The 20,025-nt window shown below is 47.6% G+C and overlaps 1 protein-coding gene across 1 annotated transcript in view; it reads right to left on the bottom strand.

Moving 5' to 3' along the window:
* LOC311244422 (uncharacterized protein) overlaps positions 1–20,025 on the bottom strand; it is a gene marked incomplete at both ends in the record, with an annotated part of 43,478 nt that overhangs the window by 2,162 nt on the left and 21,291 nt on the right. Inside the window, 5 exons of the mRNA XM_084333919.1 lie at positions 113–211; positions 11,565–11,750; positions 12,779–12,877; positions 13,321–13,419; positions 16,339–16,372. Of these exons, the coding sequence (XP_084190045.1) occupies positions 113–211; positions 11,565–11,750; positions 12,779–12,877; positions 13,321–13,419; positions 16,339–16,372 (517 nt within the window). The remainder of the gene's footprint in view (positions 1–112; positions 212–11,564; positions 11,751–12,778; positions 12,878–13,320; positions 13,420–16,338; positions 16,373–20,025) is intronic.

Here is a 20,025-nt window from a genome sequence, read left to right as displayed (position 1 = left end):
ACACTGCTGTGTGTGTGTGTGTGTGTGTGTGTGTGTGTGTGTGTGTGTGTGTGTGTGTGTGTTTGTGTGTGTGTGTGTGTGTGTGTGTGTGTGTGTGTGTGTGACACCCTACCCTTGCAGTGAAGTCTACAGCAGCTCCGCGGTTCAGCAGTAGTGTGGCCACGTTCACATTCCCATAATGGGCAGCGATATGCAGGGGAGTGAATCCACTCTGTAAGATATAGAAGAAGAGAGAGGGAGGGAGGGAGAGAGACATAGAGGGAGAGAAAGAAGGAGGGAGAGAGAGATAGGGGGAGAGAGAGAGAGAGGGGGAGAGAGAAAGAGAGAGAGAGAGAGAGAGGGAGAGAGAGAGAGAGAAAGAGGGAGAATAAGGGATATAGAGAGAGAGGGATAGAGAGAGAGAGAGAGAGAGAGAGAGAGAGAGAGAGAGAGAGAGAGAGAGAGAGAGAGAGAGAGAGAGAGAGAGAGAGAGAGAGAGAGAGAGAGAGAGAGAGAGAGAGAGAGAGAGAGAGAGAGAGAGGTTACATACTGGACACCTCTTGACCTGGCAGTTCGACCCCCTTCCCTTTCACCTTTCCTCCTATATCCCAGCATGCAGCAGTCGCACCAAGCATCACAAGGTAAACAGGAAATAAACCAAAGATAAAAGAAAATCAAAAAGGACACAACAAAATAATAATTATTAAAACTTAGAAACCCAAAATGTTGATTCTGGAACATCCAGCACATGACATACACAACATACACCCCCCCAAACACATGTCACTACCATGCAGGTTATCTTACAGTCAAAATGAAAACTAAAATAATTATATAAATATAAGGGAGACTTTCTTTTATTAAAAGAAACCCCAGATTTGAGGAAAAAAAGAAAACAAAAGTAGTCTGAAAAATGATTTTGACATACAGTAATACACGGATTGGAATGAAAATAAAATGTACAGACAGAATTATCTACAAATACATTCACAGGACAAGTAGAAAAACTAATCATAATGAAATCATAAAGTCATATATATGTATATGTATATATACATATATATATATTTAGATCAACACCAAAGTGCACTACGTTGACTGTACGTCATTTCAGCATATCATGTTAGGAATGAGGTGTATGAGAGAAAAAATTATAAAGTAGAGAGTTGCAGTGCAGATTATTAAATTGTGAAGTTCTTGCCTTACCTTTCCGTTCTGAAAGTCACGGTCCGATTTAACGTGAAAACATTGTTTACAAAGGTGTGAACAGAACAGTGACCCAGGTGATGGTTCAAAAGACTTTACACAGTTAAAAAGCTTAGAATGGTGCAAATCAATAAGAGCTTAGATGCAACATGCTATTCAGTGTGTATTATTTACCTCCACAATGCAAATCACTTTGTCAAGCAGCTCCATATTTCTTTTGTATACGCTATTCATGCCAGTATTGGTGCATAAAACTTGTGTTCTTTAGAACTTGGATAGTAAACACATGCTTGTGAATTACTTGATCACGTACAGTAGTCATTAAGTACGGAAGCCGAGAACGACCACGTCTTTATTTATTATTTTATTGCCGTTTTCTCGCGATAACGACTTATTATTTCATTATCTCGATATAACAGTCAGTTTTCTCATGATAACGACTTATTATTTCGTTATCTCGATATAACAGTCAGTTTTCTCTTGATAATGACTTATTATTTAATTATCTCGATATAACAAAGTCTGTTTTCACGTGATAACGACTTATTATTTAGTTATCTCGATATAACAAAGTCTGTTTCTCGTGATAGCAAATAAATGTATTTCAGTAAGTTGTTCAGTACAGCAACAGACAGCCAGTGGCAGCTCTTGAAGGCTGAAATCAGGACGGCATGATCACACGAACAAACTCATCTCCAAGTTCTGCAAACGGTTCTGGATAATTATCCCAACAAAACAAAAGTCTTCTGTAAATGAATCCATTATCACGAGAAAACGGACTTTGTTATATCGAGATAACGAAATAATAAGTCGTTATCACGAGAAAACGGCAATAAAATAATAAATAAAGACGTGGCCGCTCTCGGCTTCCGTATTTAAGGCCCAACAGCATGTCATTGTTACATTCTTTCTATCATTGCTTTACGACTTATCAACTTTGGTTTGGTTCTGTATCGTTAGTGGCTTAGCTTGGCATCGCTACTGCACTATCTCACGTACGTGCACGCGTACTGAATAAACCACAAATGTACCTCTAATACCAGTATTAGTCTGACCACACCCCTCATCAGCTTACCTTCATAAGCAGGTGTGTGGTCACCTGCTCTCCTCCTTCTCGCTTTCACCACAAGGAAGAAGTGCCTCGGTAGATCCCCACACTTGACACCATGATGGAAGAAGTTGGATTAGGAACAGCTTGGGAAACAAGGATACGTTGACATCATATCTTTATTTTCTCTCTCACTATTTTCGAGAAAATACGGCGATATTGTCTTCGTACTGGAGTGTCTAGAAGATGATGATCATTCTAAAAACCCTCCACCGGTTTTCGTATTGGGAGCACGCCGCTGCATGCTTCTCAACTGCAGTTCCTTGCTGTGTTGTTGGGGTGAAACCTGTCAGGCCACAGCTGAACTGTCGGACATGCCGCTGTTGTGAGGAGCGGTGCGTTCCAGGTTGGGTGAGTAGTGTTTGCTGGCGGGCTCCACTTGTCTGTTAGTGCTATGGGGGCTACTTGACAAAGTTTATGGAAACCGGCCCCAGGCTAGGGTCCTTTGTTTAGCCGCCTAGGCGACAGAAGGCCTTGGTCTGGCGACCATTATAGTTTTAACTAGTGGGCCGCGACCATTGACACTGGTGATCCCTGTGTGTTCTGGACGAGTGGATTCTCTCTGTCACCGTGTTAAGACCCCATCTTTCATATCCAAATGAGAGTATTCCTTCACGAGGGGATATGTGCATGTAATGTGCGATAGCGGCAGATTCATGTTCAAAGTCAGCTATACAGGCCAGTTGGTACTGTGCTGATTCCGCCGGACGTGGTAATGTCACCGTTGTGAAGCGGTGTTGACGTCTTGTTTTCTCTTTTCTCTTAAAAAGTGAGGAGGGGTTCAGAACGGCGGCCTGTCTGGGTGAGTGTTATGTCATTGTTTACATGTTCATGGCTTACGGTTAGCCGGTCAGTGGCCTGGCGCGGGGTAGCTTAGCTTCTCGCGCGCCGCCGGGAGCTCGCTTCTGATCGCGTGCGTCGTTAGATCGGCGTCTCGCGAGCGGAAGCAATAGCACCCGAACGGTTGGAGCAGCCGTTAGCTTGATGCTATTCTGTTGAACGTGCTTTGATTTTAACATGTTTTACACTCTTGACCACGACGTCATCCTTGACAGGGGATGTTCGTCGACCCTGCCCTGTGCCTGGACGGGGATTGCGTCAACAAAGAGGACTGTAGCGACTGGGGAGCGGCGACGCTGCCCGGATCGAACAACACAGGACGGCTGTGTTCTACGGTGTCTTGTGACTGCACTTCGCTGATCTGCGTTCCGGGTAGGTACGGGGTTGGCCAGACCTCATAACACGTCTTCTGGTTTTACTTTGCTAAATGTATTGTGAATAACGGTTTTTTCCCAAAACGTGTGTTGTTGCAATGCATTTGGGATACGTTGCGGGTTATGTGTGAGCTGTTTTTGTCACTGGCAGTTAGCTTCTCCGTGCAGATCGTGATGTATTGATCTGGTTGTTGTGTGAGGAACATCATGGTGATGTGTACCGTGTACTCACTACTAAGGCAACTAACCTATGAAGCTATGCTTGGTGACAAGTGAGTAAAAGAATGTTCTTTCTCAGACTGTAATGACAATGAACAGTGAGTTCACACATTAACAGGTTTTCCTGTTTTAACTGGCCGTATTGAGGGTAAAATAGGAGGATTGTGTTTCCCCCCCCGGTTCCCTGGGGACTTTATCACCTCCTATCAGACATGTTGTGCATTAATTGTGTCTTTTGTGTGGTAGGGATACGATGTAACTCTTAGCTTGATTGCTGAGGTTGTGCTAAATCTGCTGGAGAAACTTATTTCCTAAAGGGAAATTGGTTTGGTTGCTGTCATGTGTGCTTAGCAAGGCCTGTGGTCGATACTAATCAAGAATGATGTATTCTCTCATTGTGAAAAAAACGGCGTTCCTCTGTTGAGTGTTTTTGCCATTTTTTGTAGGTGATGATGGGTTGTGTGTGTCATGTGACCTACAACTGGGTTGTACTGGCCACAGAAGCACATGTGTATGTTGGACCGGGGTTCTTAGAGCCCTCTCTATTCTGTGTTTTTCCTTAGTAAAAATCAGATAGCAGGTTAGCTCGTGCGCTGTGTGGAGCTGTGAAACGCTTCATAGAGCTGACTATGACTGTGTCATGTTCTCTTTTGTCGTTACGTCGTATCATGGGTGTGGGGTCGTAAAGGGGTGAACTGGTAACCTTTCCTCTCCCCATTGTTCTGTCGGTCAGGGTACACCCCCTGTCCTTCAAGGTTCCCGTCACGTGGCGGTTCGGCACGTTACGGGGGGGGGGGGGGGGGGTGGGGGGGGGGGGGGAGGGAGTTCCTGGGTCCCACGGCCTGGTATATTGGGCGTGTGCACCGCAGGAATTCCCCCGCCATAGAGTACGTCACCGTGCGCGTCTCTGTTGGTAGGACTTCCGTGTGCTGTTCAGGTCCATGTGATGGATCTGTTTTCAGGGGGGTGGTCAGGGCTCCTCCTCACCAAGCGCCTACTCAGGCCTTCTGTGAGTTCGGACTCCTTCTTCCATGTGAGGAAGCCTCCATCAGAGTACAGAGCCTTCCTCCTCAGATTGTCAAAGTGAGTGGACCCTCTAGAAGGGTCCTTTTCTATTGTATGTATATTCGATTCAATTCGTTTATTGAGTGTGTATGGGTTCGGTGCCTCTCCCCGGAGGCCCTAAAACCAGTTTTTTACATGGCTCAAGGTGCAATATATTCTTTTCAATCTGTACAGCTCGCGTGGGAAGTCTCTCTGGGGATCCCTGTCTCTTTCCTATGGGAGGGTGGTGGATGTAAAAATGTGAACATTTTTTACCCCGGCTGTGTAGACTGGGATACATACTGTTGATGCTTCCTTCTTTCTATTCCAGAAGTGTTGGAGTTAGGGAGTGTCACACCCCTCTTGTCGTTCCCCTGGGCGCCTTGGGGATTCAATGACAGGTCTAAATAGCCTGTTCATTGATGGGGGTGTGTCCCGACGCACGTATAGTGCTAGCTCGCTGTAAACAGGCGATTGACTGGCACGCCTTGGTTGCTTGTGGTTGAAACAGCGTTTTTATGAAGCAACTGAGATGGGGGTTTTTCCTCTTCCGGCGACCACATCCCATGACCTGGGTGGGTTGTCGACGGATTCTCGTTCATGTCTGGGGGATGATGACGGGATGGATCTGAACATATGTAGTGGGGTCTCACGCCCTTGGGGTGGGCCACCAGGCGCGGTTCGTCCGAACGTCTGGGTGGCGCCTTCTTTTCATGTTAAGATCAACACGCATATCTGCCCTTCTCCTGGAGTAGGCATGTCGGCGTGGTTAGGGCACGGGACTGGTTCTGGTCACGCTGGTCCAGATCAGTTGAACCCGTTGTCCGCCGGGGATGCAGATCTGCTGTTCTGGTACCCTGAGGGACTTGGGCTTTTTTCAGGGGGAAAAATGCCAGGTCGGTCTGGGTGTCACAGGGTTAAGCGCTATGGAGACCCTGGTTGGGTATGTTTTTACTCAGCACTGTCGTCATGGCTTACAGCCATGCCATTCTGTACGCGCTCGATCTCGTCGGATCTCGGCCGCTACACAGGTTGGTCCTGGTTAGTACTTGGTTGGGAGACCGCCGGGGAATACCAGGTACGGTGTGCTTAGGGGCTGGTTCTCCATTATTTTTCGCTCCTCTCTCACGCATGGCGAAGAGGGGCCTGTGGGGGTGGTTTTTTGACCTCCTCTGGTGACCCTGTGCTTCCCGTACCGCCAGGCCCGGTCCGAAGTGATGTTTGCGACCCGTAGGCCTGGGTTAACCCTTTTTGGAAACTGAAACACTTGTACTGCGGTATAGCCGGTGTATACCCGCAGGTGTGTTTTGGAGTTTTTTCTTGAGGGGTTATAGGAACAACCACCGCATTGGGTAACACCGAGGTGGTTGATTCCCTGGTGTGTTGGAGCAGTGTCAACTCCCGGGTTCACCGTTTGAGGGTGCCCCTGCACGTTCATGACGTCTGCCAATCGTGTCAGCCTTCTCTGCCTCGACCCCTCTGGGTGGGGGTTGTTAAATGGAGGCTTGGTCATGCAACACCGCCAGCTTACGCTCCTTCCGCCGGGGCGGCTGTGTTCAGCTGTCCCCTCTGGCGCCTGTCTCGTCCGCAGTCTCCAGGCTAGGGTTAACAGCCTGTTGCCTGGTTTTTCCCCGGTGCGCTGCCTGCTTCCGTTGGTTAACCTTTTTTGTGTGCTTACGGCCATGCTGACTGCCTATTCTGCAGGGTCAGTGTGCCAGGCGGTGTACTATTGGGGGGACGGGGCCCGCTCGGCTTACGGCCATACCGACCTGAACACGCCCGATCTCGTCCGATCTCGGAAGCTGGGCAGGTTCTGGCCTGGTTGGTTCCGCCTGGGAATACCAGGTGCAGTAACTGAGGGGCCTTTGTCCGAATACGCTGGCGATGTGGGGGGCGGGGCACTACGTGCCCACCTGGTGGGGTCTTGATGCTGGCATCATGGACTTCTCCGGGCCCCCATTCTAGGGAGTCCAGTCCTTTTGGTGGGTCTGGGTCTTCCTTCGTGCTCCGCTGCTACGGCCTTGCCACGGGGTTGGGTTTGCCCTTGACCCCGTGATTCTGGGGGCAGTAACGAGGTTGTTCCTCCGTTCGTTCCCGGGTGGCATGCGGGTTGTGCGTGTGTGTAGTCGTGGGGTCAAGCCACGGTCTGCTCACCCTGTGCGTTGAGTTGCTTGAGTGCCTCTTCGCACGGTCGGGTCCGTCGCCCTCCCGTGACGTCCCTAATAGGGGGGCTACCCTCCATTAGGGGGGGTCGGGGGGGCTCGACCCTCCCTGTTCTGATGGTTTTGGGGGGCTGTCAGCGGGGTGTATTTGTCAGCCAAGTGGCTCCGCTTGGCCTCCCTTGTGCAGTAGCGATGCCAAGCTAAGCCACTAACGATACAGAACGTTAGGTTATGACTATAACCAAGTTCTGTTAGTTAGGGGCGATGCTTGGCATCGGACGGCCGCTGCAGCCCTTGTCCTCACCTTGTGGTGAAAGCTTGGGAAGGAGGAGAGCAGGTGACCACACACCTGCTTATGAAGGTAAGCTGATGAGGGGTGTGGTCAGACTAATACTGGTATTAGAGGTACATTTGTGGTTTATTCAGTACGCGTGCACGTACGCGAGATAGTGCAGTAGCGATGCCAAGCATCGCCCCTAACTAACAGAACTTGGTTATAGTCATAACCTAACGTTCATAGTGCATCTAGTAGAGAGCATGCAGCACGGAAGAAAGGGGACACATCACGACATGGACTGAAAACAACAGTAACTCATAGTTTCTACATTCATCAGCACAATATTTATCAGTTCAAAAGCTTTTTTGTGGATAATGCAGTGGCTTTAATTGCCTATAAATATAAATACATACATCTCTCCATCACCGTGCTGTATATAGAATCATCTAAAATAGTTTTTGGATAAAGGTTTAGGTTATAAAGACGTCTTTTATGACAAAATATAAAAAGGCTGCTTTGCCGAGTTTGTGACGTTGAACCAACTCTGATGAAAACCATGAGAAACTGAAAAAAACAAACAAAAAAACATTAAAATAAAAACCATGACAACATAAAAAGCGTAAAAAGAGACGTAGAGAACAAAAAACCCGATAACGATAACCAAACCAGAGTGCGGTGTGACACAGCAGTTATTCAGGTGGCCGGCCATTCCCATTAGCCGTGCATGTTTAGCCGGTCAAACTCAACAGACGCCATCTTGTAAAAACTCAGGGGAGGGGGGGGGGGGATTAAAAAGGTGAAGGTATGAAAACCCTAATAAATATCCACCATGCGGGGGCTGGACGTGGCACGGAACCAAAAAGTGGTGGAAGGAAGGAAGGGAGGAGGGAGGGAGGAGGGAGGGAAGAGGGAGGGAGGGATGTGACTGTGTGGTGGAGGAGTGGAGGAGTTAGGGGTGTGTGTTTGTACCTCAGTAGTCCTATTGACCATCATCTGAAGCGGGAGGAATGGTGGGAGGGAAACATGGTTCAGTTAGGCTACTTTTGCACACAAGGTTAGCGTCGCACGCGGCACAGTAGCTCGGAGGCACTAGCTGTGGCAGTGCACCGAGGAAACAGACCGGCAAGCGACGTGGCTGGAATGGTTCCATTTCAATCTCTTTCACCTTTTTGGCTTTTCTCCCGCCTACCTGTAGACTACCACATGCTGCCGTACCGTCGGTCTGGGGAGGGTGTAGTCTACCACATGCTGCCCTACCGTCGGTCTGGGGAGGGTGTAGATTACCACATGCTGCCCTACCGTCAGTCTGTGGAGGGTGTAGTCTACCACATGCTGCCCTACCGTCGGTCTGGGGAGGGTGTAGATTACCACATGCTGCCCTACCGTCAGTCTGTGGAGGGTGTAGACTACCGCATGCTGCCCTACCGTCAGTCTGTGGAGGGTGTAGACTACCACATGCTGCCCTACCGTCGGTCTGTGGAGGGTGTAGACTATCACATGCTGCCCTACCGTCGGTCTGGGGAGGGTGTAGACTACCACATGCTGCCCTACCGTCGGTCTGGGGAGGGTGTAGTCTACCGCATGCTGCCCTACCGTCGGTCTGGGGAGGGTGTAGACTACCACATGCTGCCCTACCGTCGGTCTGGGGAGGGTGTAGACTACCACATGCTGCCCTACTGATGGTCTGGGGAGGGTGTAGACTACCGCGTGCTGCCCTGCTGTCAGTCTGGGGAGGGTGTAGACTACCACATGCTGCCCTACTGATGGTCTGGGGAGGGTGTAGACTACCACATGCTGCCCTACCGTCAGTCTGTGGAGGGTGTAGACTACCACATGCTGCCCTACTGTCAGTCTGGGGAGGGTGTAGACTACCACATGCTGCCCTACAGTCGGTCTGGGGAGGGTGTAGACTACCACATGCTGCCCTACTGATGGTCTGGGGAGGGTGTAGACTACCACATGCTGCCCTACCGTCGGTCTGGGGAGGGTGTAGTCTACCACATGCTGTCCTACCGTCGGTCTGGGGAGGGTGTAGTCTACCCTACCGTCAGTCTGTGTGTGTGTATGTGTATGTGACGTCAACATGCGTGTGTGTGTGTGTATGTGTGTGTGTGTGTGTGTGTGTGTGTGTGTGTGTGTGTGTGTGTGTGTGTGTGTGTGTGTGTGTGTGTGTGTGTGTGTGTGTGTGTGTGTGTGTGTGAATATGTGAGCATGCTGCCGTTTATAGCCCCTTTCCTCTGGGTCTTATGAGTCATATGAAGGAGGATTGCATGGCAACAACTGAACCATAAATTACATTATGTTCCATGGATGCATACTTTTGAGTGGCCTACCTACTGTGCACTGTGTTCTATTATATAACAAACGTGCATTAGAGCCTCCTCGTGTCTAGATGTTGTGGCCGATTAAATCCTTGCACAGGAAGATTTGTGCATCCACAATCTGGTAGAGTAGGTGGATGTTGGGACATGTGTGTTTTGACCAATCAAAGTTATTTGGGTACACCCCTTGGAGCTGGAAGTCCCGACCTCACCAGCGAGGATATTCAGTACCCACACCTTGCACTAAATATCGGAAAAGGTACTGTTATGGTATCTGTATCAAATGCACGGTACCAGTACCGCTGTCGGTGTCGGGGGGTGTTAAGTGGTGTCTTTAGTTTCATTCCAGCCATGTCACTTAAAGCCACTATCCGGTATCTGAGAGTCACAAGAGGAGGTAAGCAGCAGCTGTAGAGTTCCAACATCAACAGGGCTTTCCGCTGTTATCATCGAGTCTGCGTGTAAATATACTGGTTTCAGCAGAAGTCGGGAAGTCGGGTTCAGGTTGGAAATTGCACACACGAAGTTGCTCATTCACTGATACCGGATTGACTCTTTAAACAAAACACCTTTACATTTTGAATTTCCGTCCTAATTTTCTTCACCGGGCATTTTTATTTTATTATTTTGGGATAGAAATAGGCTACTAATGATGGCTTCTTAGCACTTGGATGGATTCCCACCTCTGATTCACTCGCTGCTAGTGATTTCAGGGCCAATCAGTGTCTGTTACTAGGCAGAGTCTAATACATATCAGGTATATAGGCCAGAATAAACACCACCTCAAATCAGACAGACTGGAAGCACTTTCAGACTGAATAATGAAGTGAAACATATTATTGAGACCAACGAGTACCATTAGCTGCAGACCAATATTTGTGGTAGTTTGCTGTCCGTAGCCATTATCCCTCCGACTGCATGACTGAAACGGTTATGCTGACGGTTAGTTCTAGAACTTTCGGAAATTGGCGGCAATCCATGAAGAGGGACGGCTCAAACGCTAGTACTCCATTTTCCACTCAACTGACGTTGAAATAGATCAACATTTCCTGCCACAGCTTGGTAACAGGAGCCCGGTGGTGAAAAATAACACTAAGATTCAAAATGTCAGGAGAACAATCTCTCTGCCCCCCCCCCCCCCCCCCCCCCCCCCCCCATGCAGCCCTCGTTATCACCAGCATACAACCTGCAGACAGGGGCTGAGCTCCATGCACTCAAGAGACAGTGGGGGATGGGTGAGGGGTGGGGGGGGGGGGGGGGGGGGGGGGGGGGTGAGAGAGGGAGGCAGATGAAGGAGGAGAGAGAGAGAGAGCGGAGAGGCCCGGTTATGTGGCAGGCACACAGACACTGAGGGAGGGAGTGAGAGAGAGAGAGAGAGAGAGAGAGAGAGAGAGAGAGAGAGAGAGAGAGAGAGAGATGCACACAGACAGATGGAAACGCATACTGACACAGACAACTCAACACAAGGGGTCACCATCGCTGAACTACACCACTGATAGACGTCACAGTTAGACCCTGCTCCACTTGATCCTAAACCACCTTAAAGGGATAATCCACAATTCTTAAAAAAAACTAAGAAGCTATTGGAAGCGGACAGTGTTAGCATAGGTTAGCAAGCACGCTAGTGAAAGTCAATGGGGGAGCGAGAAGAATTCAAAATGCTGTTGCTAAGCAATATTCATGCTTCATGCCACCCATTGACTTCCACTAGCATGGTTAGCGTGATGCTAACAAAATGCTAACACTTCGGATATCTCAAAAAGCAAGCACAAATGATAAAAGTGCTTTTCGGGGTGGACTACTAAAATTACTCCCAGTTGGCGACAAAGCAGATAGGCTTCTTAGCGTCATAAACTATCCCTTTAAAACTCTAAATAGTAACTCATAACTCTATTACACTCCTTATAATCATACAATACGGTCACAGAAGGTGCCAACACCATCACGTACAGTACATTGCAGTAGCACCCACATCATGCCAAGTCACTAGCACAAACACAGTGTCTATCGACCCTCCCCCTCGCCGTGGCGTACCTTAGACTGGACGTCGGCGTTGTGGTCATTCTGGAGGAGCAGGGCGGCAGACTTGGTGTCATCCTTGCGGGCAGCAATGTGCAGGGCGGGCAGGCGGACCTTGCCTTTGGTGTCGTTCTCCAGCAAGACGGACACCACCTGGTTGTGGCCCTGCTGGAGGGCGATGGCCAGCGGCGTGAAGCCGTCCTGTGGGAGGTAAGAGTAGAGAGAAGAGAAGAGAAGAAGAAAGGAGAGGAGAGAAGAGGGAGAAGAGGAGATAAGAGGGGAGGAGAGAAGATGAGGAAAAGAGAGGAGAAAAAGAAAGGAGATGAGAGGAGATGAGAGAAGAGAGGAAGAGAGGAGAGGAGATTACAGAGGAGGAGAGCAGATAGAAGGAGAGAAGAGAAGATAATAGAGGAGAGGAGAGAAGAGGAGAGATGAGGAGAGAAGAGAGGAGGAGAGAAGAGAAGAGAGGAGATGAAAGGAGAGGAGAGGAGATAAGAGGAGAGGATATGAGAGAAGAAGAGAGGAGAGGAGAGGAGAGGATAGGAGAGGAGAGAAGAGAAGAGAGGAGAAGAGAAGAGAGGAGAAGAGAAGAGAGGAGAGAAGATAATAGAGGAGAGGAGAGAAGATGAGATGAGATGAGAGGAGATGAGAGAAGAGGAGATGAGAGGAGAGGAGAGGAGAGGAGAGAAGATACGAGAAGAGAAGAGAAGAGAAGAGAAGAGAAGAGAAGAGAAGAGAAGAGAAGAGAAGAGAAGAGAAGAGAAGAGAAGAGAAGAGGAGATGAGAGGAGAGAATAGGAGAGGAGAGGAGAGGAGAGGAGAGGAGAGGAGAGGAGAGGAGAGAGGAAAGATGAGAGAAGATGAGAGGAGAGGAGAGGGTTCAAACGGTCAAACAGTTGTTGTTTCAACCAACAGTGCTCAAAACTGCAAAATGCACGCAAGCAAAATCTCCTAACTCCAGGATTAGCATCCAAAAAATTAACTAAGATAAAGTACTTTGATGAAACCAAACTAGAAGCGTCTGATAACAAGCACAAATATGCAATAGCCTTGACCACATTATGTGCACATCCACACACGCACGCACGCACACACACACACACACACACTAGAGAGTGGACCAACCAACCAACCAACAAACCAACCAACAGAAGGAGCTATAGAGCTGCTGGTCGCAGCTAGTAAACATGTTTGATACCCTCTGTACACAGACACACAGAGTGTCCTCACCTCTGTTGCTGTGCTCTGGTTGCCTCCATTCTCCAACAGATATCGTACCACATCCATATGATTCTCCTGAGCAGCCATGTATAGCGGAGTGAAGCCATTCTGGAACACAGTTAAAATAATATATATATATATATTGTTTCCTCTAAATTATTTAGAAAGTGGTCCGTGTCCTCCACTGCTGAGTGGGTGATATAATAATAATAATAATAATAATAATAATAATAATAATAATAATAATAATAATAATAATAATAATAATAATAATAATAATAATAATAATAATAATAATAATAATAATAATAAATTGTATTTGTAGTGCACTTTTTTTTCACTAGGATCCCAAAGTGCTAAACGGGTTAAAAACAGAAAAGTAAAAACAGCACAAGAAAGACAATTAAATCACAATAAATAGCTAGCAATCAAAGGCCTTTTGAAATAAGAATGTTTTCAGGCCTGCTTTAAAAGAGCCCAGGCTCTGTGGTGCCCTCAGCTGGGTGGGGAGGCTGTTCCACAGGCGTGGTGCAGCCGAGCGGAAGGCTTACCTGAGACTGGGAGTTGATGTCAGCCCCCCGTTTGACCAGCATCGTCACCACGTCAGACTGGCCGGCCAGAGAGGCTATGTGGAGGGCTGTGTTGCCTTTCTGGAGAGGGGATCAAAAACAAAAGACATTAAAGGTGCTGTAGATAACATTCAGCCACTAGATGTCGCACAAGAGCACCAGCACGTCCAACTGAAAGCGTTCACACTTGGCAGCAATGTGTGTTCACACGCTGCACAGTGACGTAATGACCCTGCCTTCCTTCCTTTGTAGGTTCCTTGATGGGAAGTAGGAAGGGGAGACATGTAAACGACAACTTACATTTTGGACCCGCAAACTTTTTTTAAATGATGAAATCATTAATCAATCATGTTTTGGGGTGGAAATCCATTATTTTATTGTGCACCTTTCTAGGAGCTCTGTGGATGTATTCTAGCACCTTTAAGTAAACTATACACAGCACATGCACAAACACCGTACGTTTGAGATAATGGGTTGTTTTTTCATTGAGTCACTGTCGGCCCTCCGCCAACAAGCCGCCCACTTAGCGCTTATCGCTAACTGTCCCTGCTCAAATCTCACTCAGTAGGGAATATCGATGAATATATCACACGTAACACATAGTGAGTCATTACTCAGAGTAGAATGTCGAGTAGGCAGCGGTGAGCGGTCTCGTCAAACCATTAAAAGAACGCGCCGGAGGCCATTTTGGGGGCGCCATGGAGCACGGAGGAGAGCAGACGTGTCCCCATTACGGCTCCGAGATGAGTGACTTTAAAGGAACACGCCAACATTTTGGGAAATTAGCTCTTCTCCAGAGAGAGAGAGACAAGAAGATAGCTACCAGTTTCCTCTCTGTGCGTTCAGTAAAAGCTATTATGGCTGCATGTTAGCCTAGCTTAGCACAATGAATGGAAGCGGACATGACCGGTTAGCCTTCGGGAGAGGTGATAGTTGAACAATGCCTATAGGCTAACCGTACATGTCCGTTTTCATTCATTGTGCTAAGCTAGGCTAACGTGCAGTCAGATAGCTTTTTACTGAACGCACAGAGAGGAAACTGGTATCTATCTTCTTGTCTCTCTCTGGAGAAGACGATAAGCAGTCACTTTAGGAGCAGTCATGCACCAGTCTTACAGCGTCTACACAAACACGGGCAGTAACTTGATCGATGGCTGCTGTCTGATATACTGTGGGCGGTGTGAGAAAGACTCCAACTGTTTCTTTGTAGTGGTCTCAAGGAGCTAAAGAGATCAATATAACGGTATATGTGACCTACACTAACACAATAAGATAATATGAGATATTCCTTTATTGATCCTCTTGGGGGAAATTCAGGCATCATACAGTAGCAGCATGGGGGAGGGGGAGGGGAGGTACAGGTACATGGTGATAGTAGAAGACATGATACAGGTCATAGAACTATAGTACAGTAGAACATTTTAATTAAAATAGGCAGTGTAAACAATAATATAACAATATAATTAACTCTGAGTATGCGCATATGAGCAAGTAGGCAGTGTAAATCAAGGTGCAGATGAGGGTCTGTATGCCCTATCAGTTATATTATGCATAAAAATAGTTACAATAGACACTATAATCTAAATATATACTATGAGTAAGTAAGTATACAGTATACAAGGGCGGCTACGTGGCGTAGTGGGCAAGGCGCTCGCCACGAAATCTGGAGACGCTGGGCTTGCCTGTTCGAGCCCAGCGCTCCACATTTGCTTTCAGTTTAGCTGGTCGTCCGTACTAATACACATTGGCCGTATTAGGGGGTGGGAAACTGATGGGTGGGGATCGGGCGTTGTGGACAGCGACTCCTACAGGTCGGTTGGTGCGCCTGCGCAGTAGAATCAGGAAGTGTCGGGGGCAGGGTGAGCCTCCCACGCGTTACTCCTCGCCACTGAGAGATCGAGCTGCGCAGGTGAAAAGATGTGACTGCTGTTACCTCAAGTACCGGAGGGGACTTGTGCTATGTATGACTTAGTCCACATTGCAGCCGGCTTGTGGGAGGCAAGAAACAGCGTTCGTGACAGGGGAGGGTTGAATTGGATGATACGAAATTGGGATGGGAGAAAAATATAGAAAATGGGAGAAAAAGTGGATAAAAAAAAAAGTAAGTATACAGTATACACAGGTGCAGTATGCATAAGGCACGTATGGCGTGATATACTTCATATGTTATACGTTGTCTGTTTAGGTAGTCTGTTTAGGTGGGAGTCAGACACACTCGGTGATTGTTGTGGAGCCTGATGGCCTGCCCTCTTGTGTTGCCTTTGTCATAGAAACCCACCATGGCTGTAGTTTACCAGGGACCATGATGGAAATAAGTGCTTGCATTTTATCATGTGTTTATCCCTTGGATGATGTCTCTAATCCACAATAAAATCAATCAATCAATCAATCTACAGAATAATGATATTGTGGAATAACAGGATAATGTTACAACCACAGCCAGGGCCTCTCTCTCTCTCCTGTCTGGCACCAGGTCCCCACGCCCTTATATGGGCTGCTCCCTGCCTCCTCATCACCACGCTGTCTACCTGGGTCATCCTACACACCTGAGACTCATCATGTCATCACCGAGCCTGGACACGAGGCCTGCACTACTGCCACTCCTCGTCCGAGTGTTGCTTCACCTGCCGTGGTACTGGGACTCTATACTGTATGCTTCCACTGTCTCTGTACCTGCCTTGCTCTAACCTTGCCCTTCTGTGTGTAGGATTGCACAGCCCCGGCCTGCGCCTCACCACCCGTGGACGTCACTCACCAGCCTGGACGTTGCCTGGGATCACATGGAGTGACCTTCCTCACCCTTTTGTACATTTCACTATCTGCCTTGTCATCTGCCTGGTACCTAATTAAATACCCTAAACCGCCTCATTCTCCTGTGCCTTGTGTTCTGCTCTTGGGTTCCAAACTAAACGCCACCCTAACAGATGGTGGCTGTTGGCTCTCCACTGTGGAATACTTTGTTATGTAGTGAGCTCTAAAATACCAGAGGCCTCGATTCACCTCGTCCAGGCTGTACAGCTCTGCTGCTAGGCAACTGTCAGTAGAATGTTTTAAAGAGAACACCCACCCTAAAAGAGAACGCACATTGTGCGGCTGCTCCAGTGATCTATAAACACTGACAACTTTCTCCCTCGGCTGGGAATCAGCATCTGTGAGGGCTGCGGGTGAGTGGGTCACTAGCAAATAATAGGGACTCTTTAAGTTATTCGTATAACGAATAACCACTAAACTGCTTAAGCAGACATTAACTCAATCAGCGCCAATCGCGACAAAAGTTGGGTTATCTTGCCATGCGTTGAGCAACGCCCGAGAAAAGTCTGGTTTTCGATCGTTTTCATTGTTTTTTCTCTTATTCGATTTTGAATCAGGTGCAATCAAGCCCACACACCTGCTCTACCATGAGGCAATTAACCACAGAGGCCAGTGATTGACAGCTGTCCCTCACAGGAAGACAAAATAAAGCAAAAACCATGACAGCATCAATAATAAAGTGTGAATATGTCCATTGACATTGACTTAGTGACCGGCTTTGTGGGCTTTGTTTGAGCTATTACATTCAAATGAGTTGTATTTAAATATATTGTACCCATAATTATCCCAGTCAAATCACCGTGGGTACTGTCATAGTGTCCTATGAGTTAAATCACCATGGTTACTGTCACAGTGTCCTATGAGTTAAATCACCATGGGTACTGTCATAGTGTCCTATGAGTTAAATCACCATGGGTACTGTCATAGTGTCCTATGAGTTAAATCACCATGGGTACTGTCAGTGTCCTAGGAGTTAAATCACCATGGTTACTGTCATAGTGTCCTACAAGTGTGACTTTAGGGTAGTGGTGTAGCAACATGTCCTACTGTAGCTGTGTGACTTTAGGGTAGTGGTGTAGCAACACGTCTTACTGTAGCTGTGTGACTTTAGGGTCGTGGTGTAGCAACATGTCCTACTGTAGCTGTGTGACTTTAGGGTAGTGGTGCAGCAACATGTCTTACTGTAGCTGTGTGACTTTAGGGTAGTGGTGTAGCAACATGTCCTACTGTAGCTGTGTGACTTTAGGGTAGTGGTGCAGCAACATGTCTGACTGTAGCTGTGTGACTTTAGGGTAGTGGTGCATCAACATGTCTTACTGTAGCAGTGTGACTTTAGGGTAGTGGTGTAGCAACATGTCCTACTGTAGCTGTGTGACTTTAGGGTAGTGGTGTAGCAACATGTCCTACTGTAGCTGTGTGACTTTAGGGTAGTGGTGTAGCAACATGTCCTACTGTAGCTGTGTGACTTTAGGGTAGTGGTGTAGCAACATGTCCTACTGTAGCTGTGTGACTTTAGGGTAGTGGTGCAGCAACATGTCCTACGGTAGCTGTGTGACTTTAGGGTAGTGGTGCAGCAACATGTCCTACTGTAGCTGTGTGCCTTTAGGGTAGTGGTGTAGCAACATGTCTGACTGTAGCTGTGTGACTTTAGGGTAGTGGTGCAGCAACATGTCTTACTGTAGCTGTGTGACTTTAGGGTAGTGGTGCAGCAACATGTCTGACTGTAGCTGTGTGACTTTAGGGTAGTGGTGCAGCAACATGTCTGACTGTAGCTGTGTGACTTTAGGGTAGTGGTGCAGCAACATGTCTTACTTGTAGCTGTGTGACTTTAGGGTAGTGGTGTAGCAACATGTCTGACTGTAGCTGTGTGACTTTAGGGTTGTGGTGTAGCAACATGTCTTACTGTAGCTGTGTGACTTTAGGGTAGTGGTGCAGCAACATGTCTGACTGTAGCTGTGTGACTTTAGGGTAGTGGTGTAGCAACATGTCTTACTGTAGCTGTGTGACTTTAGGGTAGTGGTGCAGCAACATGTCTTACTGTAGCTGTGTGACTTTAGGGTAGTGGTGTAGCAACATGTCTTACTGTAGCTGTGTGACTTTAGGGTAGTGGTGTAGCAACACGTCTTACTGTAGCTGTGTGACTTTAGGGTAGTGGTGCAGCAACATGTCTTACTGTAGCTGTGTGACTTTAGGGTAGTGGTGTAGCAACATGTCTTACTGTAGCTGTGTGACTTTAGGGTAGTGGTGCAGCAACATGTCTTACTTGTAGCTGTGTGACTTTAGGGTAGTGGTGCAGCAACATGTCTTACTGTAGCTGTGTGACTTTAGGGTAGTGGTGCAGCAACATGTCTTACTGTAGCTGTGTGACTTTAGGGTAGTGGTGTAGCAACATGTCTGACTGTAGCTGTGTGACTTTGGGGTAGTGGTGCAGCAACATGTCTGACTGTAGCTGTGTGACTTTAGGGTAGTGGTGTAGCAACATGTCTTACTGTAGCTGTGTGACTTTAGGGTAGTGGTGTAGCAACATGTCTTACTGTAGCTGTGTGACTTTAGGGTAGTGGTGCAGCAACATGTCCTACTGTAGCTGTGTGACTTTAGGGTAGTGGTGTAGCAACATGTCTTACTGTAGCTGTGTGACTTTAGGGTAGTGGTGCAGCAACATGTCTGACTGTAGCTGTGTGACTTTAGGGTAGTGGTGTAGCAACATGTCTTACTGTAGCTGTGTGACTTTAGGGTAGTGGTGCAGCAACATGTCTGACTGTAGCTGTGTGACTTTAGGGTAGTGGTGCAGCAACATGTCTTACTGTAGCTGTGTGACTTTAGGGTAGTGGTGAAGCAACATGTCCTACTGTAGCTGTGTGACTTTAGGGTAGTGGTGCAGCAACATGTCTTACTGTAGCTGTGTGACTTTAGGGTAGTGGTGCAGCAACACGTCCTACTGTAGCTGTGTGACTTTAGGGTAGTGGTGCAGCAACATGTCTTACTGTAGCTGTGTGACTTTAGGGTAGTGGTGCAGCAACATGTCTTACTGTAGCTGTGTGACTTTAGGGTAGTGGTGTAGCAACATGTCTGACTGTAGCTGTGTGACTTTAGGGTAGTGGTGTAGCAACATGTCCTACTGTAGCTGTGTGACTTTAGGGTAGTGGTGCAGCAACATGTCTTACTGTAGCTGTGTGACTTTAGGGTAGTGGTGTAGCAACATGTCTGACTGTAGCTGTGTGACTTTAGGGTCGTGGTGCAGCAACATGTCTGACTGTAGCTGTGTGAATTTAGGGTAGTGGTGTAGCAAAATGTCTGACTGTAGCTGTGTGACTTTAGGGTAGTGGTGTAGCAACATGTCTTACTGTAGCTGTGTGACTTTAGGGTAGTGGTGCAGCAACATGTCTTACTGTAGCTGTGTGACTTTAGGGTAGTGGTGCAGCAACATGTCCTACTGTAGCTGTGTGACTTTAGGGTAGTGGTGCAGCAACATGTCCTACTGTAGCTGTGTGACTTTAGGGTAGTGGTGGAGCAACATGTCTTACTGTAGCTGTGTGACTTTAGGGTAGTGGTGCAGCAACATGTCTTACTGTAGCTGTGTGACTTTAGGGTAGTGGTGCAGCAACATGTCTTACTTGTAGCTGTGTGACTTTAGGGTAGTGGTGCAGCAACATGTCTTACTGTAGCTGTGTGACTTTAGGGTAGTGGTGCAGCAACATGTCTTACTGTAGCTGTGTGACTTTAGGGTAGTGGTGTAGCAACATGTCTGACTGTAGCTGTGTGACTTTGGGGTAGTGGTGCAGCAACATGTCTGACTGTAGCTGTGTGACTTTAGGGTAGTGGTGTAGCAACATGTCTTACTGTAGCTGTGTGACTTTAGGGTAGTGGTGTAGCAAC

This window comes from Notolepis coatsorum (genome assembly GCF_963971535.1).
Source record: "Notolepis coatsorum genome assembly, chromosome: 1".
In the NCBI taxonomy this organism is placed as follows: domain Eukaryota; kingdom Metazoa; phylum Chordata; class Actinopteri; order Aulopiformes; family Paralepididae; genus Notolepis; species Notolepis coatsorum.
Note: the sequence above shows the minus strand (reverse complement) of the source record. Positions and strands in the feature narration are given on the sequence as shown.